Here is a 24080-nt window from a genome sequence, read left to right on the forward strand (position 1 = left end):
ACATGTCAAATTGTTCCTTGCATAAATACTATCCAGTAATACACCAAAGAGCTGTCGCATAACCTTACTTATGATTATATATATTATTCAGTAATAGAGCAAAACCTGCAATTAAAATGAAACAATATACTTGTCATGGTAACATAATAATTTCAGATACTATATTTTTCCGATCACTCCGATTAACTAAATCACCGGTAGATGGCGGGGAAAAGTGTGCACAGCTGATTGCCATTTCCGACTGTGTATACAAGGCAAATGCACACGCTAATTCTTATCCCTGCATATAATACAATGCCTAGCAAAAACAAATTAGAACTGAAAAGATACATAAAATTGTTTAATGATTTTTAATTGAAAATTGTACGTCTGTACTGACAAAATCGTCTTCTCTTGTTCGTTCACGGGAAGCGATACGACGTCGTTTTCTTACCCCCCGAAAGAAAGACTACTTATCTGCCTGTCTTCATCAGGGTGTTGATTTCCTATAGAGGTTTTCGGTGTTTGAGTATGGGAATATTTCATATTTAGTTGTTGGTTAATCTTAACATATCCTCAAAACTTATTCCACAGCAAACCATGAGTGGTAAACAACGTAAACTAATCTAAAGCAAGGGCACTTAAGCGCTTGAGTGGGAAACAAGTTAAGCCAAATGATAAATGTATGTTACAGCATAATATTTTTAGAAATATTACAAGTAATCATAATCTCAGTGTTTATTCTAACTAGTCTGGTTTGTTTGACTGCATCATATTTGAGAAAATTAAGCACAAAAGTATCAATTGATTGTATGTGCGATGTTACACATGGGAAACAAGATACTAGTAGTCAGTTTCATGCACACATAGGAAAAACAATTTCTCGGCGCGCAAGACACTGAAACACATAAACAACCAATGGGCGATATGTATCAAATAAGCAGCAACAGAAATGTATACACGTATATAGTATTAAACAGCAACCATTGTGCGACATATATATGACTTGTATATTACATAAGCGACCATTGGGCGACAGTCGCCTAAAGGTTGTATATATACATGTACGCCGTACACTTTACCTTTGGGCGACACGGTATGGGCGACACCAAAATATATTCTCTATTTGTATATATTTACAAGGTTTTATCCCCTTTTTATGTTTAATTATCAAATTCAAATGTATATAACCCAAATAGAATAATAAATCAATGTAAATTTAGGGAAAGAATAGAGTTTAAGATTTTAACTCTAACTTACCAAGTACTAAATGGAACTGCTCCACTCTATCTCCAAGCCCTTGTCTCACCCTACGTCCCACCGAGGAATCTCAGATGTGCCGATCAATCTCTTCTTGTTGTGCCTCCATATAAACTCAAAACTTTCGGACATAGATCCTTCAAACATTCAGCTGCTTGTCTGTGGAACTCTCTCCCTACAGACATCAAATCTGCTCCAACTCTCTCAAGTTTCAAATCTCATCTAAAGACATTTCTTTTTCTTCGCTACTGACTGTCTTGTGTTTGCGCTTAGAGCATGGCCAAGTGTTGTGGAGTCAAGCGCATTACAAATGATCTATATTATTATTATTAAATTTGTAATATACGGCAATGTCGTCCAAAGGTCGCAGTTTATAGTACTGTCGCCCAAAGGTCGGATTTGCAGACTGTGGAGGTTCTGCAGAAGTTAGTAGTAGTTGTAGTAGTAGTAGTATATTTTTATTAAAGTGTCATACGCGCAAGTACATTTTACAGACAACACATTGTACAACAGTAAAACCGTGCGTAATATGTACATAAATTATATCAATGACATTTCTTGTCTTTTATACAAGTGAAGAGGCGAAAATATTTTGGATATGTTTTCTTTCGTAAGAAATATAAACTTGTCGGTATCATTTAAGTTATCAAAAATGGTTACATTTAAAGGCAGCTTCAAATAAGATAAACCTAAATCCTCACAAAAATTACATTTCACTAAAAAATGAAATTTATCTTCAACTATATGCACGTGGGAATCATTATCGCTTATAATACAATACTTACAATGCCTTTATAAAAAAGGAACAGGGGGCCTGGCACAACAAGGGTAAAATACCTCATCTAAATTTGGATAAAATACGACGACGATCTCTAAACCTAATTTTTTAACATAATTTTCAACAAAGGGAGTTTCTTTATACCAACGATAGGTCCGCAATTTATTACCGTTAACTTTTCGAACATCATTCCAGAAAGATGCATGCCAACAATCAACATCCTGTCTTTTTAAGAATTCCATGATTACATAATTAATGCAACGTTTAGAACCCCAGTGATTATAAAGTAAAAATTCAGAGTTATGTTGAGATAACAATTTAGAACTCTATATAATCTAAGGGAATTATTTTTTGCATAGCCCATAAATGTTTCCTTTTTGATATGCGACTGCTACGCTTAGATTTAAGTCTAAGATATATAACGAAAACAATAGAACACAAACCCATATTCCCTCTTCTTGCATTTACTTGGAGCATATCCATATTCGTTGAAACCCAAACTCAAATTACATTAAAATGTATCATAAACAATTGTGTTATACCAATGTAAAACAAAACATGACTGAATAGCAAATTTTTTCTAAAATGAATGATTTTAGAATTATCAAGATTTACAGTGAGACCATTTACATCAAATATTCATAACATGTAACTTCCTTTGGAGATACTTGTTAATAGTCCTGTGATGTGGTCATTTAACATAACAGCACAGTTCACATCGTCATATAAGTTCTGCACTGCTTTCACTAGTTTAGCATATACTCCCATAGACATAAGTTTGTACCACAGGCAATTATAGACATAAGTTTGTACCACAGGCAATTACAGTGTCAAACGCCTTTCTTATGTCCACAAAACATACAAAGGTTATTTATGACAGTGTATATATTTACACAGTGTATACAGGTGACCAATACCGTTTCTATCCGCTCGCAGACAAGTTATTTTTTTCTAACCAATTTCTTAGTCTTGTATTTAAAACATAAGCATGTTCTTCATATAGTAAGTTCATTTTAATACAATCAATAAATATACTGATCACCCATTCGTTGACGATACCATTGTTCAATAAGCAACTGTACTGGGTGATACCATCGGTACTATTTCCGGTCATTAGGATAAGCGGGTCATGCGAATGTACACATCGTCTACTCCTCTCACAGAGGATTATATATTCCCAATAGCACTGAACAATGTTCACCAAACACAAGCCACAATATGCATGGATCTGTGAAACACGCTGTATTAGTGACATATTGTCAGTAATTATTTACATTAGCGACTTGCGCCGGACCTGAGGATAAAAATTTGAATAGAGAGAACAAACTAACTCTCAGCGATGTCTTTAGTTATGTAAGCATCGTTTAGGGTCATTAATGATAAGAGTCGTCGTATCATTAAAACCTTCATTGGATTTCCAAAGGGATTATTTTTTTGAAGTTTCTTCTGGTACAAGTCATTTTCGCCAAGTAAGCGATTTGTTAGTTGGGCCATCCGCTACGACTTTTGCATTCTATATATCTATATACAAGTGACGTTTTTTAGGCTCTGAGTTGAATTAATGTGCAAGATGAACGTGAGTAATACATTACTATTACTGTAGGCCGACAAATCCCTTTCCACACCCAGAAACCTCTGCTTCAAACGGGGTCGATTGTTCAATTCCGATGATATCACTAGCATGTGTGAAGGTTAAATTTACCTGTCAAATATATTTTTAAGAATTGCATTCAAAATCACTTGCGTTTAAGGAGGCGTGAACGTAAAATAGTGACGTCATTAACTATATGGAGGTCAGTTCTAACAGATAAATATGTCAACAATAATGCCTTCACATAATAACTGTGCTTAAACTAACATTTGAAAGTAAGTGAAAGAAGTAATGGATTAGTGAGCACTGTTAGAAATGTTGAATGTTAAGTATAATTACAAATTAACGACAGCAACCATGACAACTCTTTTAAGTACCACACCTAACTCTCAACGGCGGTCACCACCCTCTTTCACTTGACTATGGCTCCATTGTATATGGTGGAGCCTGCAAAAGCAACCTAAAACTACGGGATTCTGTCCACAACCAAGGCCTAAGACTTTGTCTTGGGTCTTTTAGAACTTCTGTTGACAGACTCTATGTTGAGGCCATCCCTTAACCAACGTCGTATCAAATTATCATTACAGTATATAACAAACTCTATTCTAACGAGTCTAATCCTGCATTTAACTGTGTTTTCAATCCTCTTTATGAGGATCTATGCAACAAAAAGTCTTCTCTTGTTCCGCCTCTTGGGCTAAGAATTAAACCATTCCTTTCTGCTGCTGGCATTGAGCTGGAAAATATCTCCTTCCTGTCTTCTTTCTTCTCCTCTTTGGCAACTGGTGAGGCCTGAAGTTGACCTGACTCTGACAAAGTTTCAGAAATCTGAAACAAATGAGTTACAATATAAACAAGAATATAATCAATTAAAAAATAAATATAATACCTACAAATCCTTATATACAGATGGGTCCAAGGATGGTGGCGCGGTGGCATGTGCCACTGCAGCAGAAGCAAACGCCATATTAACAGCTATTGAATATATTCAAAGACATCCTAAACATACACAATATATAATCTTTTCTGACTCTCTTTCTTGCCTTCAGGCTATAAAAAATCTATCCTGCAAACATCTACTTTTAATTGAAATAATCGAATTATATAATGATCTAGCTACTGGCCAGTACGACATCATCCTCTGTTGGTTACCCAGCCTTGTTGGAATCCCTGGTAATACAATGGCTGATCTTGCTGCCAAGGCAGCACTCAACAAATCTTTGACACCACTTCTTATCCCATACTCTGATTACAAAGCTATCCTTAGAACCTACATCCGTGATCTGATGCAGAAGAAGTGGGACACCCAAGTAGGTATCAATAAATTACATGAAATAAAACCCTATATTGGTTACACTTCCTTTGGTTGTCAGTTCAGCTTTGAAGAGGTCATCATGCGACGATGTCGCATTGGCCATACACGGTATACACACGAATACTAACTGAAAGGTGAATATCCTCCGTTTTGCATCCCTTGTGATGAAAGAATCACGGTCAAGCATGTCCTGCTTGACTGTGTTGAATATTCCATCACAAGGGATAACTATTTCAAATCACGAAGTATGAAGGATCTTTTTAATAATATCAGTTCTTATTTAATTATTGCATTTTTAAAATAATTAGATTTGTTAAATGATTTATAAATAGATAAATATGTTATGATTGGAAGTTTAAATTAGTAACTCAGATTGTTAGTGGCTGTATCCTCAAAGGGGTTAAAGTATTGTAAAATTATTGTCCTCCCAGAGGGTACGTAAGTCCACAAACATTCATAGTAAATTCAAACTTTCCACTATTTTTAATCGTAGAATATGTGTCTTTTTAAATGTATGGCTAGATTTGTCTAAACTGCTAGCGGCTGAAGGGATGATGTAAATCCAGCTAGGGCCCATGCAGGAAGCAAATGTACTGTAAGTCCCCATGGTCCCTAGTATGGTGATCTACCTTCAGTCGTTAGCAATCTATAGCCTGCTTTTATATTGTATTGTCATTTATAGTTGAACTATTTTAGATTTAGTTACTAGTTTTAAATGGATATCTGTGATGCACTATTAGTTTTACTGTTCTTCGTCAAGAGGTTTTTAATTTCTAACTTTATTAATCTTTAATATAATTATAAATTGTTCTTGACACGATATGGCTGAAATATCGCCGATGTGACGATAAATATTAACTCACTCACTCACTCGTCAGATGGCTGAAGGGTTTTATGCGGCTATCCAAATTGCAAGGGGAGAACTACCAGCTGTTTAATATGGGTATATCACTGAGACTCATTATATTGAGTGCTAATCTTGAAGGTGTTTTGTTACTTAAATGCCTAGAGCCAGGCAAGGTAACATGCACCTTCTGTTAACATCTGTGGTAAGTAATAGCCTCCAGGAACCCAAAACCACAAACTTTCCAGTCACGGGACAGACACTCTAACCACCATTTACCGAAGGCTGTTTTGATGGCTATCACGTTTCGATATCGCTTCCCAGTGTCATATATGTGCAGTCAGTTCTACGTGTTCACCTCCCTGACACTGATTCAATATGGTTTCAAAGGAGCGGAAAATACTTTTCTCTGCGACTATTTGGAAACCTATTTTTCGATGACTTTATTCGACATTCCACTATATTTTGCAGAATATTATATTTGGAGGTTAATTTTCATGAAACCCGGAAATAACCACCAAAGTGGCTACTTTATTAGTTTCCGTCATACTTGGATACTAATGGACAACATTGTTCGTGAAGACCTAATCCGATTTTTTTTACATGAAATGTACCAAAGTCAAGGTTTCTTCAATTTAAAAAAGTATGGTGACCTACCTTCAGTTGCTGGTGATCTCGAGTCCGTTTATTATATTGTATACTCCATAAAAGTTTGTTTAATTTTACAGTTACATGCTAGTTTTAATTATCTATAAGTGATAATCTAGTTATTTTACTGTCCGTCGTTGACAGGTTTTATATAATTCAGTTTTAAAGTCCTGATATGGCTGAAATATTGCCGATGTGACTATAAATCTTAACTCACTCAGTCACTAAGTCTATTTTTAGTCACGATATGGCTTAAATACTGCCGCTGTGACTATAAACTTTAACTCACTCACTAAATTAGAAAAACGATCAACATTACTACGTTGCATCTATAATGAATCTGGATTTCATTTTACAAATATGAGATTGTGACTGAGACCGCTTAGTGCACTAAACGCTTCTATAGAAAAGTATTAAACAGTTTATTCGGATCGGGGTGCATAGGGCTCTTGGTGGTCAAATAGGATAACTGAATGAAAATACATCCATGGGAAATCCGGACAGAACAGATCTTCAGTACCCCACGGTTGACATACAAAAGAAGGCAGGGATTACACAGTATGTGAGCTGGGTGCTGCTGTACAAAATAACCTTAGCGCTAAGACTACCTTAAGCTTTTTAAGGTATGGGAGTTCCGGTCACCTTAGCGCTATGATCGCTTTGTACAACGGTACCCTGGCTGATAATGTGTTACCTTTGACGCAGAGCCTTGTTCAGATTCGATAAGTTGCATGTAATCATAATATGGAATAATTTTGAGTGTAGATTTAAATAACGTTTTATTATTCACTAATAGCAATGGCCGACCGGTAGTTCCTGTGATTATTGATAGCTATCACACGTATCCAGTAATTGGAAAAACAACTTATTTGAGACAGTCGTAAATGTACCCAGGCAGGTTTAGATTAAGATCGCCTTAGAACCGTACCGAGGTTTACAATCCAGGGACAATCACGATGAACACAAAGGAAAAGGAAAAAAAACTCACTTGGATCTCCGTGCTCTAAAACCTTCTGAAGATTTTACAAAGGATGAGGAAATACTAAAATCAGGAATTTGCACGAACACTGTTGACGAATCTTAGTTCAGTTGATATATCTGAGAGTGAGACCGTTTGAAAAATCAATAAACTGCCTTCGCACTTATTGAGCATTGATCTGTATGCACAGTGAGTGACAAGTCCCCATATAAAGCCATGACACTGAATGAAGTCATCTAGTTTCGAATAAGAATACGCAAACAACCGCCAAGGCACTTTCTACTAACTGATCCATTTCATTGCGACATTTGTCGGATAGACATACTGCTTTTCAAAGCTATAAGCTAACTAAAGACGACTTTACGCAATTATTATTTATGATGGGATATGCAGTAAGTATTGTCTTGATGATAATTTCCACCGACCATGTGGTCTCCGGGGACTTCGAATTCAAGGGTTTTGAGGTTGTGGGGTCGTGTCTGGATCCCTACAGTTTCAATGGTGGACCATTGAGGACAGCTGTGGGTCACACGGCAACATCCTGTGCCATCATATGCAGTGGGGAGACGCGATGTCATTCCTTCACCTTCAGGAAATCCTCTTCGACCTGTTTCCTCCATCATGCTTACATTCCTGATTGGCCCTGTGACAAACCCGGCGACATCCACTACAATGACGTAAGTACTCTAAGGACAACTGATTGACTTCATGCCCTGTCCTTTTATATAGTTGAAGACTGGCGTTTTCGAACACAGTTGGATATAGACTTTCATGCTTTTTTGTTTCCGGAACACGTCATCTTTTTTCAAACTTTAGGTGAATGGATATATGTTGATGACAGTCGCTGAAGCTTTGCTTAGCACCCATATACCTTACCTTCAAATATGTACCATGACTAAAAGGGACGGTGGGGTAGCCTAGTGGTTAAAGCGTTCGCTCATCACGCCGAATACGAAGGTTCGAATTCCCACATGGGTACAATAAGTGAAGCCCATTTCTGGTGTACCCCGCTGGAATATTGCTAAAAGAGGCGTAAAACTAAACTCACTCACTCACTTCCTGCTGAGGTTACTAAACATGTTACATATCATATAGCTATCATATTTAAATGGTGAAATAACGACATAGAACAGAGTCAATGGGTTTAACGTCTTTTTGTACAGATTTCTTACTCAGTTTTAATTTGCTGTGGAAGGAAAGCCCCAAATTATGCGGGACTTGATTACCAATCACGGTTCTGATTAACCAACAAAGGCACTATGAAGGTGAACACAGGTTTTAACGACTGCATCTCAGAACATTTGACTACACGTGTTGCGAATAGAGTTGTGAATAAAACATCTTGAATAAACATTTTAAAGGAAAGTATGATGAACATATTTCGCATAAATTCCAACAACTTATGTTGCTATTTTATTCTGTTTTGAGATATTTTAAAAATGATTAATTTTGATATTCTCAAAGAACTGGAATGTGTGCTTGTGAGTGAGAGAGCACATTGGATGTAAGACGTTAAGAAAATAATCTTGACTCTTTCAAGATGGACATATTCTTTAAGCCCAAACGCGGAATTTGGCATGGCAACACTATATCATTTTTGCTATTTCACATAGATGCTTCATTGATTTCCTTTGCATTCTCCTTACTTGACTGTTCGTCATTTAATCCTATAATGTCATGCGTTGAGCTCATGGCAGTCTTCAGCTGTCAGAGTACCAAACTGCCCGAGACAACTTCCGATTCATTTTGAACGTTTGAATTCGATCATCTAATTACAAAATATAGATAACCATGTGTGACGGTTTGTACTTGTGAATTCGACATTTGAACATTTAGAATGAACAGGATATTTTAGCTCGTACTTTCCCATTCACGTAGGCCAAGCAGTTTCAAAGAAGACTCAACGACCAAAATCCGTTTGAGAAACTCCATTATGTTTTACTTTCAGAGATAATTATAAAATCGATGCTTTGTTTTTCTAATCCCCTGATATTTGGAATAGATAAACTTTCCCTGTACCGCGGCAACCTATTAGTGATACTTGTTTTGTTTGTTCGGATGACGAGTTAGATAAGCAGTCCTTGAAAACAGATTGGTAATGACTTGTCTCAAACTGTGTATCCTATGTGCATATGTTACATTGAAAGCAGTCCCAGCCTAACCCCGTTAACTTAGGTTGTATGGTTCCGGTAAAACAAGATCTAGTACTGACAATCAGTTATTATCGAACATATTCGCAAGGTGTGTAGGGTTTCATATTACATAATGGTCTGGTCCAGAGTCTGTTAACGTTTTCAAGACACGAAAGAAGTGTACGTAGATATAAACTGGACGGAGATAAAAACTGGAACGCCCAGGAATGTGACATTTGTTGAAAATATTTGAACATGTACAGGCTGATTTTAACCGACCAAGAGAGTGTCTAAATATGGTAAACAAAAACAAGCTTTGGTAAAGTACTTTCTCAAGACCAAGTTTCTCTTTAAGTTTAGAAAATTCGGCCTGTTCAAATCATTTTCGCCAAATTTAAATGGATCAGTACTAGGAGAAATAGTTAGGATTTTGAAACAAAAACCAACAAAATTTCGAAACTTGGTTTTATTGTACAGAAATAACGTCATTCTTCATTTTGAGAGGTTGAAAAGTTGTGAAATGGCTTATCTGTAGGTACACTGGACGGATTATTTACTTACAGCGACATCAGTAGAATTTTGCTGACGGTGGCGTAAAACAATGGCAAAAATAAGAAAAGGTCGAAAGTTATTACACAATAGACAGACATGCCGCAGTATGCTCATATGGACGTTGGTCCTTAACAAAAAGAAAACTCTTATCTTGTTTAAACCATGACGATTTAAATAACATTTGGTTTGTAGCCTGAATGTCGAATGGTTAGATTACGTTTCTTATATAATTAGACAATTGTCAAGCAGGTCAAAGTACACACAAGCAGGCTAAATTGTTTTTATGGGTGGCATTTTGGACTAACATAAAAACTATTTTGAGTAGATTAATGATCACATGATAACGGTAATGAAAATATTGATGGACTATGTGCACACCTTGTACATTTAGACTAAAAACCTGGAAAGATCACTTATAAATAAATTGCAAACAAGATACGATTACCAATGCATACACTAATAAGAGGAGACATAATAACACAGCTCATGTCACACATAGATTATGACAAGTTAAAAACAAATCTTAAACACGAATCATCTTATGTTTCGCTCAACGTCCACATAGACAAGAGTTATTCACAATGAAACCAATTTATCTCCATTTATCATATCTTCGAGGACATCGGTAACCGACTGTGGGACTCTAGTATTGCACTTAAACTCAACCATACCTACTCAAAACCACCCTCATACTTACTCAAAAACACCAGCGTCTTTATGTTACTGTTTGCACCATTAGTGCTGTTTACACGAATAGGCATCGTGGTATTTATCGACCAGTGTAAATCAGTGAAAGATAGAGCATGAAAGTAAAGGTGTTGTTTTGATGGTTCCATATACCTCATTCACCGAGGAACCTGACTGACTTCTCACACATTAGATGTATAAAAAAGGGGATGTCTGATGGAGACGTTGGATTGGAAAGCGATATTTCAAGGCAGTTACAATATGGTTGCCTTCTAAAAGGGAAGGGGTTCAATATCCTAGTAATTTGTATATATGTTAAGTAGGAGATTGAAGAGACTGAGGTCCTGTGTACTGGCTTCGAAAGCTTAGGTTCACTTTGCAGATGTTCTAAGGTCTCTATTTAAATGGTGTAAAGGAAATACCGTAAAAGTGTTCGTTATTGGGGCACATTTAATTCCCTTTAAACAAATCTACTGTTTGTATGCTGAACTGTATGTCTGTGAATAAATGACAATACATGTATAGTGCGTTTGGCTCAAAAGCGGACCGATGAATTGCAATCTAACTCAAAAACTAATAAACATATAATACTCAATGAAACGCTGATCACAATCAAAATATCAGACCAACTCTGTGATTTGTTTGCAGAATTTATGTCCTAAAATTAAAAAAGTTGTTAAACAAACTATCATTAAAATATTGACACAGTTCACTATTTGTTACGAGGGGGGAGTGCAGAGAAAGGGACAGCCAAGTGTTAGAGAAGCACGTGCACAAGTGCCGACAAAGTTATTGATTCATTAACCTGTGCTGTGCCGTCTCCATCCTTTCTCGCACACCCGGCTGTCCCTTTCTCTGCACTCCTCCCTCGTAACAAATAGTGAACTGTGTCGATATTTTAATCATAGTTTGTTAAACAATTTTTTTTATTTTTAGGACATAAATTCTGCAAACACCTCTCAGAGTTGGTCTGACGTTTTCATTATGATCAGTGTTTCATTGGGTATTTTATGTTTATATGTTTTCGAGTTAGATTGCAATTCATCGGTCCGCTTTTGAGCCAAACGGACTATATTTTTTTTATACATGCAGGTTTCGTGTCAGGTAAATGCTTACATAAACGCGTCCTGTTTGCTTCAAATGGTACAAGTTGGCTATTCCAACTGAAACGAACACGGCGTAATCAGATTGCCCCGATTACATTAAGTTGCTTCTAATTGAAATTGAAATTAGTCAATTCCTAATCCAAAAAACATTAGATGAAACGAGGTTGCATGTGATTCACTATTCTTACTTCTTGTAAAGCTAATAAAATGGCTTTCACATTCTGCTACTGTCAGATTGTATTCGTGTCAGTAACCATATAAGTTTGTTCATTGAACACATGTTATGGCATTGTGTGTTCAAGTGTGTTCATGCTGCCATTGCCACATGTGTTAGGAAGTGTCAACGGAACGTATTTTGGCTTCAGGTTTACAACCCCTGTCTTCACGGCGGAGATTACAATCCTGGTACAAGCACCTGCAAATGTTTCGGTGGTTACAAGGGAGATATCTGTGGGCAAGTGATTGAAGGTATGACTTCTGCGTTATAGTATTCAACGAAAATATATATATTGAATTCAGATCTCACTTCGAAAATGATGTATTGTATGTTAGTTCAAGTCATGTTTACATAATTCAGATCTCTACTGAACAGTATAGATTTTACAGACAGGATATGTATAATTTCTATCATATTTTCAACAAATAACAAATATGATTGTGAAAGTGTTTCGTGCACTTTAAGATGTGTGATTTTATTACACCATTTACAGTTAAATGATATGCAAGCAAAACATACATACTGATACACATACAATGAACATTCATTGCAGACTGTTCCGATGGAATGGCTTATTACCACGGTCAGAATGGCGAATATATCATTCATCCTCATCTGTCTCCCCTACCGTTTATTGTCTACTGTGAAATGGCCTTTGGACGAACCACAATCCTGAAACAGAAAACTGGTAATGAAAACTTCAACAGACCATGGGATGACTACAAGAATGGATTTGGAAACATTTCAGGAGATCACTGGCTGGGCAATGACTACATCCACTACATCAGCTACAGCAGAAAACACTCACTCTTGGTGCAGGTTGAGACAGGAAGCAGCTATTATCAGTATTTCATGCAGGAGTTTGGAGTAAATGATGAATCAAGTAATTATAACCTGACGTTTGGGTCTCACTTCCCCAGTAACAAGTATCTTGAATCCCTCGGAGACTGCCTAGGACCGTTGTACGGTTCATCATTCAGCACCCCGGATCGCGATAATGACAATAGTGCTCGGAACTGCGCTCAGGACTTTCAGTCAGGCTGGTGGTTCAAAGACTGCTCCACCTGCAATCCCACAGGCGTTTATGAGGCATCACCCGTTGGTGGACAAGCTGGAGCAGCTGACAGTACCCTCCATTGGACCCCTGGGGAGGGACTGGGAAACCGGTCCCCAAGACAGATGATCTTGTACCTGGTCTACAACAACCCAGATACTTGGGGATAAGCTGCAAGCTGTGAGATCCTATTTCGTTTAACGATGACGGGTCAAGTAAACAAGAAATTCGGAATTCAGCAAAATTGATGTATTGCGTACTACATCAAACAAAACAAAGCAAACCGAATGCAAATATATCAAAATAACGTATCTGGTCTACAACGACCCACTTACTTGGGGATAAGGCAGCCAGTCCGACCTTGGTCATGTAAACGGAGAGCCGGTGAGTATTGAAAGATAACAAGTCAGCAATGGCTGGATATCGACCATATATACTGATCAGATGGCGGTTATCTTTGTGTTTGTGTTTGTGACAGCTTTCCTCAAAATCGAAGTGATCGTGCGCTTTGTCCCATGCACAACAGATAGAAAGAGAATCTTACACCTACGTCTACTCCTGCCTGTTGTGCTATCGACCGGTCCGTGTAGTGACTATCGTTTGTCCTTATGTTACGTGTGAGATACAATCCCCCACCCCATCCCCTCCCCTGACTATCCAACAATATTTTATGCTTCTTCAGACATTAAGGCATTTGCATTTTCGACACACAAGCTACAAACTTACTTACACCTTAAACAGCTGTATTGTGTCGTGATGTACAGTGTTGGCTTAAACGTTGTATTAATAATTCCTCTCTCTTCCTCTCCTTCCTTGTATTTGTATAGATCAATAAATTCCGATTGCAACCTTAAATGCCATAACTGCATGATACGTTAACGTTAGTGTGAGAAAGATTTAAGTATTTTGCAAATGTGACTCAGTTGGCATTCCAGCTATATTACTGCGACCTCAACCAATCGAGTCTTGATAATTTTCAACTATTCTCGAACACAATACACAATATGAGTTCCTATTAATTTGTGTTTACGATGACTGTCCACAAACGAAAGGAACAGGCAATTGGAATTTCTAGCCACACACAGACAGTTTTGAGTGAGTCAGTTTGATGTTGAACGGAAATCCGAAGTGATGCAGGTCAACGTTCGTGACTCTAGTGACACCAACGAGCTGACAAACCAAGAAACACGACCAACCATGATTCGAACATAAGATCACACGTTAAATGGCACACCTAAGGGACGCAACTCTGCATAGCGAACTCCGACGCAATTAACAATTGGCCAACCTGTGGTCATATTTGTGAGAGTTGTCTGTGAATGATTATGTATGTATTATGTGTTGAGAATGAAAAAGGTTTCCCACTTCGCCTGACAGAGAAACGGTTTGATGACACACGTGAAATATCCTGATTCAAGTAGACCAATACAAATACCGGATATGTGCCTCTGGAATCGATCAACAGAGATTTTACTGTTGCAGCAGTCTTTTTCTGCTTCTGTACAGTTGACATCGAAACAACTGCTCTGTCTGGTCATAGTCCGGCAATAGAAGAAAATTGGATCTGGATTCATTAGTTGTACTAGTTCACATGACTTTCCCATTACAATGCACGATCTGTCGGCCGTCGTAGCCGTTACACAAATGTTGCTCGATATGAAATTCTACAGTTCGGCTGACAGTTTGCTCGGGAACATTCTCCATACAGTTTACATTGAATGAACCTCCACGCCATTTCTATGGTATTCTGTGGGCAAGAGACTGAGCTTACTGACACAGCTTGAGCTACTACTGATGGATTGGATTGATTTTTTTGCAAAACATTTTGGGTTGGAAGTTAAAGTACCCATAACACCCAACAAATGCGCAACCAAGACCAGGAGTTTTGAAAGTGGTTTCGAACAATAACGGTTATGACATTTTAAGTGAATGGTCGGGGTCAAGTATTGTGACAGCCAATCGGTATAAGCCTACGTGGTCATGTGACCACCCAACATTGCGCACTGGAGTCTTGCGCCATGAAACACCTTGCAATGGAAACAGTTAAATGTGTCATGATCTAGTCACTTATAGGACGCCTCATTATTCATTGGACTGTTAACGATTTAATTAAGACTTGCAATTGAAAAGGAAATATCACTCAGTTCGTAACTGGTCTAGCTGTCATTAAATAATACTTTAATTAATCTATGACTAAATTAATCATTATTCAGTAACGTTAAACATATGTTGGCCTAATGAGTTGCACATGCGTTTTATTTCTTCCTAAAATATGTTAGCTTGTTTAATTCGTTCAGACTGTAGAGATTCTGCAGATGTGATAGTTATAGTTCATTTAGTTGCGAACGTTAATTACGATCATATAACATATTGATCGTTGACGATACCATTGTTTAATAAACAGGCAGCTGTACTTGTTCATAACATCACGTGCGGACGGAACTATTTCCGGTTATTAGCTTCAGCGGGTCATGCGAATGTACACAACATCTACTCTGCTCACAGAAATACAATCAATAAGTATTTACATTTTGGGCTTTGATCTATCGCCGGACCTGAAGAAAAATATTTGAAACAGAGAGAGCAAACTAACTCTCAGCGAAATCTTTAGTTATGTAAGCATCGTTTAGGATCATTAATATTCAGAGTCGCTGCATCATTAAAACAGTCATTGGGTTTTGTAAGCGATTATTCTTTTGAAGCTTCTGGTGCAAGTTATTTTCGCCTAGTAAGTGATTAGTCAGTAGCACCATCAGCTACGGCTTTTGCGACGTTCATTTCAGGCTCTGAGTTAGGATAAGGCGCAAAATTAAAGTATGTAATGAATACAAGCCATTACTATACTCCTTCCTGCTGCAGGATATTACAACTCGTATACTTCCAAACGAATCTATAAGAAACCAGACAAAACCTGTTCTTCCATCAATAAGAAATTTCTATTTAAAACAGAATCGATTGTACTATATCACGAGCATGTGCGAAAGTTAATTTCACATGTCAAATATTTTTTACGAATTGAATTAAATATCCATGAACGCAAAATAGTAATATTATTAACTATACTAGGAGTCATTAATAAAGGGTCAAATGATATATAGTACAGGTAAAGAAAGATTTCTCAGAAATTATAGAACTAACAGTGTCATCATAATGTTTAATGTGTTGACAAACTTTGACTTGTGTATGGCACATTGTGACATACAGACAAAAAGTTCAAACAGCACTAGCAAACATCAGTTATATAGACCGACTCCCCAAAATAAAAAATGACAAGCATGAATCACTCGGTCATTAAATATCTTGTTTACCCTCCTCGGGCGTCCAAGACACGGGTGCACCTTGTTCTCGTGGCTCCTTATCCAGTTCATAAAGAAAGCTTGCGGAATCGTATTCCATTCCTCTACTAGAGCTCTGCTGAGTGCTGGCAGATCCACCAGTGCTGGCTGACGTGTGTACACACGTGCTTAATAGGGTTGAGGTCTGGCGAGCATGCAGGTCACTCCATCCGCTCTACACTCTAAGGAATTCCGTGACAATCCTGCCTTATGACGCCTAGCGTTGTCGTCTTGCAGTGAAGAGGGTTGACCATAAAAGCCACGCATAGCTTGCAAGAATGGTACTGCTATAGGAGCCAGAATCTCGTCCCGATAAAGCTGCCCGGTAAGATTACCGTCGACCACGTGCAGTGTAGTATGTCCAGTAGGAGTTATCCCTGCCGACCGACTCCCCGCCAAATCGGTTATGCATCTGTGATACTCTCTCCATTGCGACGATAAATCCTCTGCCCACCATCTGTGAAGAACACACGAGACCATTGACGTTGATTCCAGCGGCCATGGTGTCTACTCCATCTCAAAAGCGCCTGACTGTGACGCCTGACACGTTAGTGGTGGACGAACTGCAGCTCGCCTACAGCGGAGTCTAGCTGGCTAAAACGTCGACGAACGGTGCTCCTGGATATCCTCGCACTGTTAACATTGAAGTGTTATGTCTGAAGATCTGCTGCCTTAAGGTATCTGTTACGTAACGCAGTGTTAATCGTGTGCCTGTCATCTCGGACTGTTGTGACTCTGGGGCGACCTGGTCGACGTGTATATTCCACGAACCCATTGGCTTGAAATCTCTGCCACAGTCTACCAATAGCACTCTTGACTCACATTAAAGCGGGCAGCAACCTGCCGCTGAGTTTGACCAGATTCCAAAAAGCTTATAGCCTGACCCCTTTTAGCAAGTGTATAAAACCATCTCACTTTAAGCTGCTATTTCTAAAAGGTACCTGAACAGTGAACGACAGTAAATTTTTTTTAAAGGCATGTGTATTGTCCTCCACTTTCCATGGATAGAGCGACTTGAACGTGCAAATCATTGACATTAAGTGGCAGGTGGATGTCCATTTTGACAATTTGAAAAAATATGTGCCATTTGTGACAGAATGTATCGCACGTTAAAGAACGTAATAATGACATTTCCATACTGTTAAGAAAGTTTATAAAACATTCAGTTGTATATATTTCAAACAAAAACGAAGATTTACAACTTTTAAGAAATGGTTATTCCAATAGCTTCACCCTTCATTAATGTATATTTCTAATAGAGAAATATGTCTATATTGATAACTTCACAGACTGCATATATTGTCATAAAAAGTAACACGCAGTCGACAAAATAAGATCCTTAAGTACAGCAACGTATCAAAAGCCCACGCGTTGTAGTATCAAATTTGAAAACAGTAGTTCGTTAGTGCGCCTACCCTACTTTTTTCCTGAAAACGCACAAAATATATTGGTTAGAAAATCAATTGCCATGGAAACACATGCCTTGTATTCGTTATTAAATATAGTTACTCGTGATATAGAGGAAAATCGGGGTGTGGGTGGTGTGGTGTGGTGTGGTGTGGTGTGGTGTGCGTGTGTGCGTGCGTGCGTTATGCAGCTTAATAATATATATTACCAATAGAAAATAAGAACTGTTATCTATATATGTCGAAGACTAGAAGTCAATTGAGCATGTTCTGTTTACGAAAATTAAGTGACAAAAATCATGTTTGATGCACTACACTATGTAGACCTCTACTACACGTTTCCGTGTTTTTGTCATGTGAACATTTGACTTGCCTTTGCATTCGTCTGTGACAGGTGCCTCAGAAGCAGAAGGATATGTCTACCTTTTCGCTAACTAATCTTAAATATTTTGACATTGCATATAACTTATATAAGTTTACAACAAAGCATTAAAGTATCTATTTGTCCGTCTATCTGTCTCTCACATAAGCGGACCCGTGAAGATCCGGGGTAGAATAGGTCTTCAGCAACTCAACTCACTCACTCACATTGGCGATAACTGTATGAGTGAATCAAGTCAAATCTTAAAAAATCATAAAATGTTAAAGCACGTTAAGAATCAACCTGGGATGTTTTAATGACAGCTGCAGTAAACCTGGGTCTAAACGTCGACCAACGCGCAAGTCTACCTTCATCCCTACTTATTTACAGGTCGTTTAGTTCATTTCAAATACGAACTGAATATTTTAAATCAATTCATCGCTCACACTAATTAAGTTTTGCCGACCCTGACACCATGACGATTAGTTTTCAAAAACAAATACGGATCGTCGGTCGGGACTGGATCGGGTTATTGTTTTACAGTTACTATTTATCACCAACATCGGGTTTTCATGTCGGTGCAGTGTTAACAAACACAAGGTGTATTGAATTTTGAGGACAGCCAGGGACCAATCAAGATGATATTCATAGACAGATCAGAGCATCACGTTTCCCAGTCTGTTCCCGGGAAGCATCTATAAGTCGTGTAGTCACTTTCCAATATATAGGCGTAGCTCTTCCGAAACACTCAGTATCTTTCCTCCCCTTCGATCAGGTACATATTTTACACAACGACCAGAAAGATTGACTCACTTTTCTGAAAATGGAATTTGCTACAATTATTGTCTTGGTAATTGTTTTCGTAGACTATGTGGTCTCTGGGGACTTTAGGGGTTTTGAGGTTGTGGGGTCGTGTCTGGATCCCTACAGTTTCAATGGTGGACCATTGAGGACAGCTGTGGGTCACACGGCAACATCCTGTGCCATCCTATGCAGTGGGGAGACGCGATGTCATTCCTTCACCTTCAGGAAATCCTGTTCGACCTGTTTCCTCCATCATGCTTACATCCCTTACTGGCCCTGTGACAAACCTGGCGACATCCACTACAACGACGTAAGTACTCTAAGGACAAATGTTTATATACATATAGTGAATGCACAATCTGAATGTTACAAATGTGTATGTATTGTCTTGAAAAGAAATATTTTGCACGCGATTGAAATACTAGAGCTGTATGTTGTGAATGTCATGAAACTACTTCAATATCCTTTGGGTATTCATTTCTTTCAAAAATTAAACTTTTGTTAAATCTGTGATACATTTATTTAAATACAAAATCAGAGTCGTAGATGGAAGGGGTAACTTTGAACGAAAAGGTTGTCAGACTGGCTTGTCGTAGCATGTTAACCGATACTTGACATATGCTACAGTCATGTTGCTACCTGAGGCGTCCAAAAACATTCAAACACACGCACGCACGCACGCACACACACATTCCATTGGCACAATTGTCAAGGAATTAGCCATTTAAATAGAATGACTGAAATACTTGGATGTTTTTTTTACCGATTTAAAGGGTTTTACATTCTTCTAGTGGCAGATCACATTCGTGTTAGTAACAGTCCAAGTGTGCTCGTGTTTTGGTTTTGTCTTCAGGTTCACAACCCCTGTCTTCACGGCGGAGATTACAATCCTGGTACAAGCACCTGTAAATGCTTCGGGGGATACAAGGGGGATATCTGTGGGCAAGTGATGGAAGGTATGGTCTCTATATAATTGTATTTAAAGAAAATTAACATCATCTAGGCATGGCAGAGTTCAGGTCTCGCTTAGAAAATAATGTATTAGTCCGTCAAGTTTTCTCGATTCAGATCACTATTGCAAATATATAGATACTCACATAGGCAAGTATAGTTTCTACCATAGAGTGTCGTTAATAATGTCTGCAGACATAGAGGATATTATATGAGTGCCCATGTCATACCATGTTTACGACACGAGTGCCTAAATGTCGGTATTTCCCGAGCGAGAGCGAGGGATATACCGATATTTAGGCACGAGTGTCGTAAACATAGTATGATATGGGCACTCATATAATATTATGTTTATTACCGAAGTCGTCAAATTTAGGAAAATAACCCAAATCTACTTTCAAACATAGGCTGTCTACCCGCCGTCGCCGCATGTAGAACGCAACGTCACAGAAGAAACGTGACGTCATAGCATTGTTTCATGACGTCACCATGACAGAGTGATATTTTGCCCTAGGGCATCGTATGAAAAATATGAACCCCGATATGTTCGCCCTCGTAGGTAATAATGATTGATCTTAAAACAATGATATACAGTTATATACTCATGTTTTACATTTATCAACACTGTAACAGTGCGTCATGTCATGTTGGCTGTATGATTTCGTTACACAATTCGTATGAGTTAATTCTGGTACACTCAAGTCCATATATATACTCAGCAGCAAAAAAAACAACATCGTCAGTACGAATTCAAAATTAGATAGGCACTGTTATCAAAACATTACAGAAATGGACGTTATAAGCGGACCAAAAACACTTTTTGTGTACAATATCCTGACACATCAATGAATAACTCAAGATTTCAAGATATTACGTGAACGTTTGCAGTCCATTCAGACTCTTGACTTCAGTATATAGTAGTGGTGGTCCGATTAATTGAAATAATCGGAGATTGTTTGCAATGACTAAACGACCAAGCAATCGATCATGTTTTCTCATAATCGAACACAAACCATTCTGGAACACTTGTTTTCATAAACAATATTTTTCACAAGGTTGGTTTTGTTTGTTACATTTCATAAGCACTACAAGCTCGTTTTCAAGTCATGATTGAATTTATCTTAAAGACTCCAAGAAATTTATATTCCTGACATACTAGTCATCCTTTATGGATGTGAAATTTTGCCAAAAAACCCAAAAGAACTACATGTTTTTTTCTTATTTTTATGTGCATTAACAAATTTCATGAATGACGCTAACCAATTTTTTTCGATGATTGATCGGTTGTAATAAACCAATCATCAATTATGAGATTTTAACCAATTCCCAACACTAGTATATAGTGTGACCACCACGAGCGGCAATAACTGCAGCACAGCGTCTATGCATGGAGTGCACCAATCGATTGATGAAGGCCATTGGCACCTGGAACCACACTCTTAAAAAGGCCTGGCGCAATAAATCGGCTGTGTTCGGCCTTGGTATGACATTATTCAGTCTCCTCTAAATTTCACCCCTAAGATGTTCAATTGGGTTTAAATCGGGACTAAGGGCTGGCCACTGCACAATGTTGACACCGTTCTGCTGTAGGAACTCCCGTGTAGCTCTGGCAGTATGGGCTCGGGCGTTATCATGCTGGAAAATGTTGTTACGGTGACGTGCGAAATGTGGTATGACGTGGGGTCTGAGAGCTTGGTCGATGTAGCGCACCGCTGTGATGCCGCCTCCTCTCCCTCGACCAAGGCTCTGGAACACCACAGGACCCACTCTCTGGTTCAGGCCTATTCCACCCAATACCATGATGCTTGCACCTCCCCATGAATCTCTTTCCATAACACATTGGTCTGAGTAACGCTGGCCACGTCGTCGCCATATTCTTGTTCTGCCATCTGCAGTTGATACGCAGTACCGACTCTCATCTGTGAACAGAACAGTTCTCCATTGCCTGTATCGCCAGGTTTGGTGTTGTAGGGCAAACTGTAGACGTTCACGCCGATGACGAGGGGTTAGGATAGGTCCACGGTAAGGTCTACGGCAATAGAGGTTCCCGCTGTTAAGACGTCGGCGTACTGTATCAGTACTGATTGGTCTTCCGTGTGTTCCCACTGTCTAGCGTGTTGTTTCGGATGCCTGCATGAAGGGATTCTGTACATGCTGTCGCACAACATGGCGTTCTTGTCGTCTTGTGGTCACCCTTGGTCTGCCAGTACGGGGGCGATCATTTGTGGTGTTGGTGGCCCGGAAACGTTGCTGCAGCCTGTAGATGGTCCGAACGTTGACCTGGAAGTGATTGGCAACGTCTTGTGCGGTGTGGCCAGCTTCAAGTCTTCCTAGCGCCTGGTTCCTCTGAGCTGTCGTGAGTCGCGGCATCCTGCTGACGTTGCAATGTGAATGTTTCCACCAGATTTGGGGGTGTATTTTATAGGGCTGGTCCTTGTGAACAACACGTGCAGCATGAGTTGCATGAAAAACATGGAGAACACTGTACAATCTCCGAGATCAGGTTGCGTTTTTGAGATCACTTCCTGGGTTCCATTCTGAGTTTGTGAAGGAATGTCTTTGTTCAGGTAAAGTTGGAGATGTTGTCAAAAATATACAATCAAAACATTAAATGAGTTTACAGTTATCCGTTTCTGTGAAGGAAAATTCCAAACTGACGTTTCTTTTGCTGCTTAGTATACACATAAACATATATTAATACACATGCAATGAACATTCGTTGCAGACTGTTCCGATGGAATGGCTTATTACTACGGTCAGAATGGCGAATTTATCATTCAACCTAATCTGTCTCCCCTACCGTTTATTGTCTACTGTGAAATGAACTTTGGTGGGCGAACCACAATCCTGAAACAGAAAACTGGTAATGAAAACTTCAACAGACCATGGGATGACTACAAGAATGGATTTGGAAACATTTCAGGAGATCACTGGCTGGGCAATGACTACATCCACTACATCAGCTACAGCAGAAAACACTCACTCTTGGTACAGGTTGAAACGGGAAGCAGCTATCATGACTATTACATACAGGACTTTGGAGTGGATGATGAATCAAGTAATTATAACCTGACGTTTGGGTCACACTTCACCAGTGACAAGTATCATGAATCCCTCGAAGACTGTCTAGGACCTTTGTCCGGTTCATCATTCAGCACCCCGGATCGTGACAATGACAACAGTGCTCGGAACTGCGCTCAGGACTTTCAGTCAGGCTGGTGGTTCAAAGACTGCTCCACCTGCAATCCCACAGGCGTTTATGAGGCATCACCCGTTGGTGGACAAGCTGGAGCAGCTGACAGTAACCTCCACTGGACACCAGGGCAGGGTCTGGGAAACCGGTCCCCAAGGCAGATGATCTTGTACCTGGTCTACAACAACCCAGATACTTGGGGATAAGCTGCAAGCTGTGAGATCCTATTTCGTTTACGTCGACGTGTCAAATATGCAAGAAATGTGGAATAGATCAACGTATTACTATATTATTGATGTATCTTTTATTAATAGTCACACACTTCAGGACAAAACAGCCAGTCTGGCCTTGCTCACTGCATTTGAGACACATTGAGGCAGCAATGAATGAAGAAAGAGCCACCGCTGTCATTTGAAATCACAATACAGCAATGCATGAATTCCAGTGTAAAGTACCAGAGTTCCCATTGTACAATGCACAAATGTATTATGGTATTGACACAAAACCTGAGAACTTTCAGTTACATTTTCATAACCTTCTGTTGAGATGAAGGACAATGGTTTGTAAAATTCTTTTGTACTTGCTTCAACCCAACAAACCTGTCTTACTTTGGAGCAATATGATTGATCACCACTTCTACCATTTCGAGGGATGCTTACCTGTTACACGGACACATTGTGACATCACGGAATTCCAGTGATCCAATATAATTAACATCACTATTTTGCCTTTTACGTCCAGTGGAATTTCTTTTGGTGGATTACTCTAATTATTCTCACTTTATGTTTAGAAATGTTCTTTCAAAGCTTCATAAAATTCTGTCATGAATGGATTTTGGTGTTATTTCCATTATTTTCTTTAATAAAGGGTTACCCTGTACTATCCGTT

At 38.8% G+C, this 24080-nt stretch overlaps 2 protein-coding genes and 1 long non-coding RNA gene across 3 annotated transcripts; all 3 read left to right on the top strand.

Annotated features, from left to right (window-relative positions):
* Positions 1-7938: 7938 nt before the first annotated feature.
* Positions 7939-12704, top strand: LOC124265241. The gene is made up of 3 exons (XR_006895390.1): positions 7939-8071; positions 12237-12339; positions 12642-12704. It is a non-coding gene; the product is annotated as an uncharacterized LOC124265241 (long non-coding RNA).
* A 32-nt stretch (positions 12705-12736) lies between these two features.
* LOC124265289 (fibrinogen-like protein 1) lies at positions 12737-13312 on the top strand. Its single transcript, XM_046700077.1, has one exon. It carries the CDS (start codon positions 12737-12739, stop codon positions 13310-13312), a length of 576 nt encoding a protein of 191 aa, XP_046556033.1.
* Positions 13313-19067: 5755 nt separating this feature from the next.
* On the top strand, positions 19068-23408 carry LOC124265290 (fibrinogen-like protein 1). The gene is made up of 3 exons (XM_046700078.1): positions 19068-19358; positions 19902-20004; positions 22725-23408. Exons 1-3 carry the CDS (start codon positions 19068-19070, stop codon positions 23396-23398), a joined length of 1068 nt encoding a protein of 355 aa, XP_046556034.1. The 3' UTR covers positions 23399-23408.
* Positions 23409-24080: the final 672 nt, after the last annotated feature.

Source organism: Haliotis rubra, unplaced genomic scaffold (assembly GCF_003918875.1).
Source record: "Haliotis rubra isolate DU_JTF1 unplaced genomic scaffold, ASM391887v1 Scf97, whole genome shotgun sequence".
NCBI classification, from domain to species: domain Eukaryota; kingdom Metazoa; phylum Mollusca; class Gastropoda; order Lepetellida; family Haliotidae; genus Haliotis; species Haliotis rubra.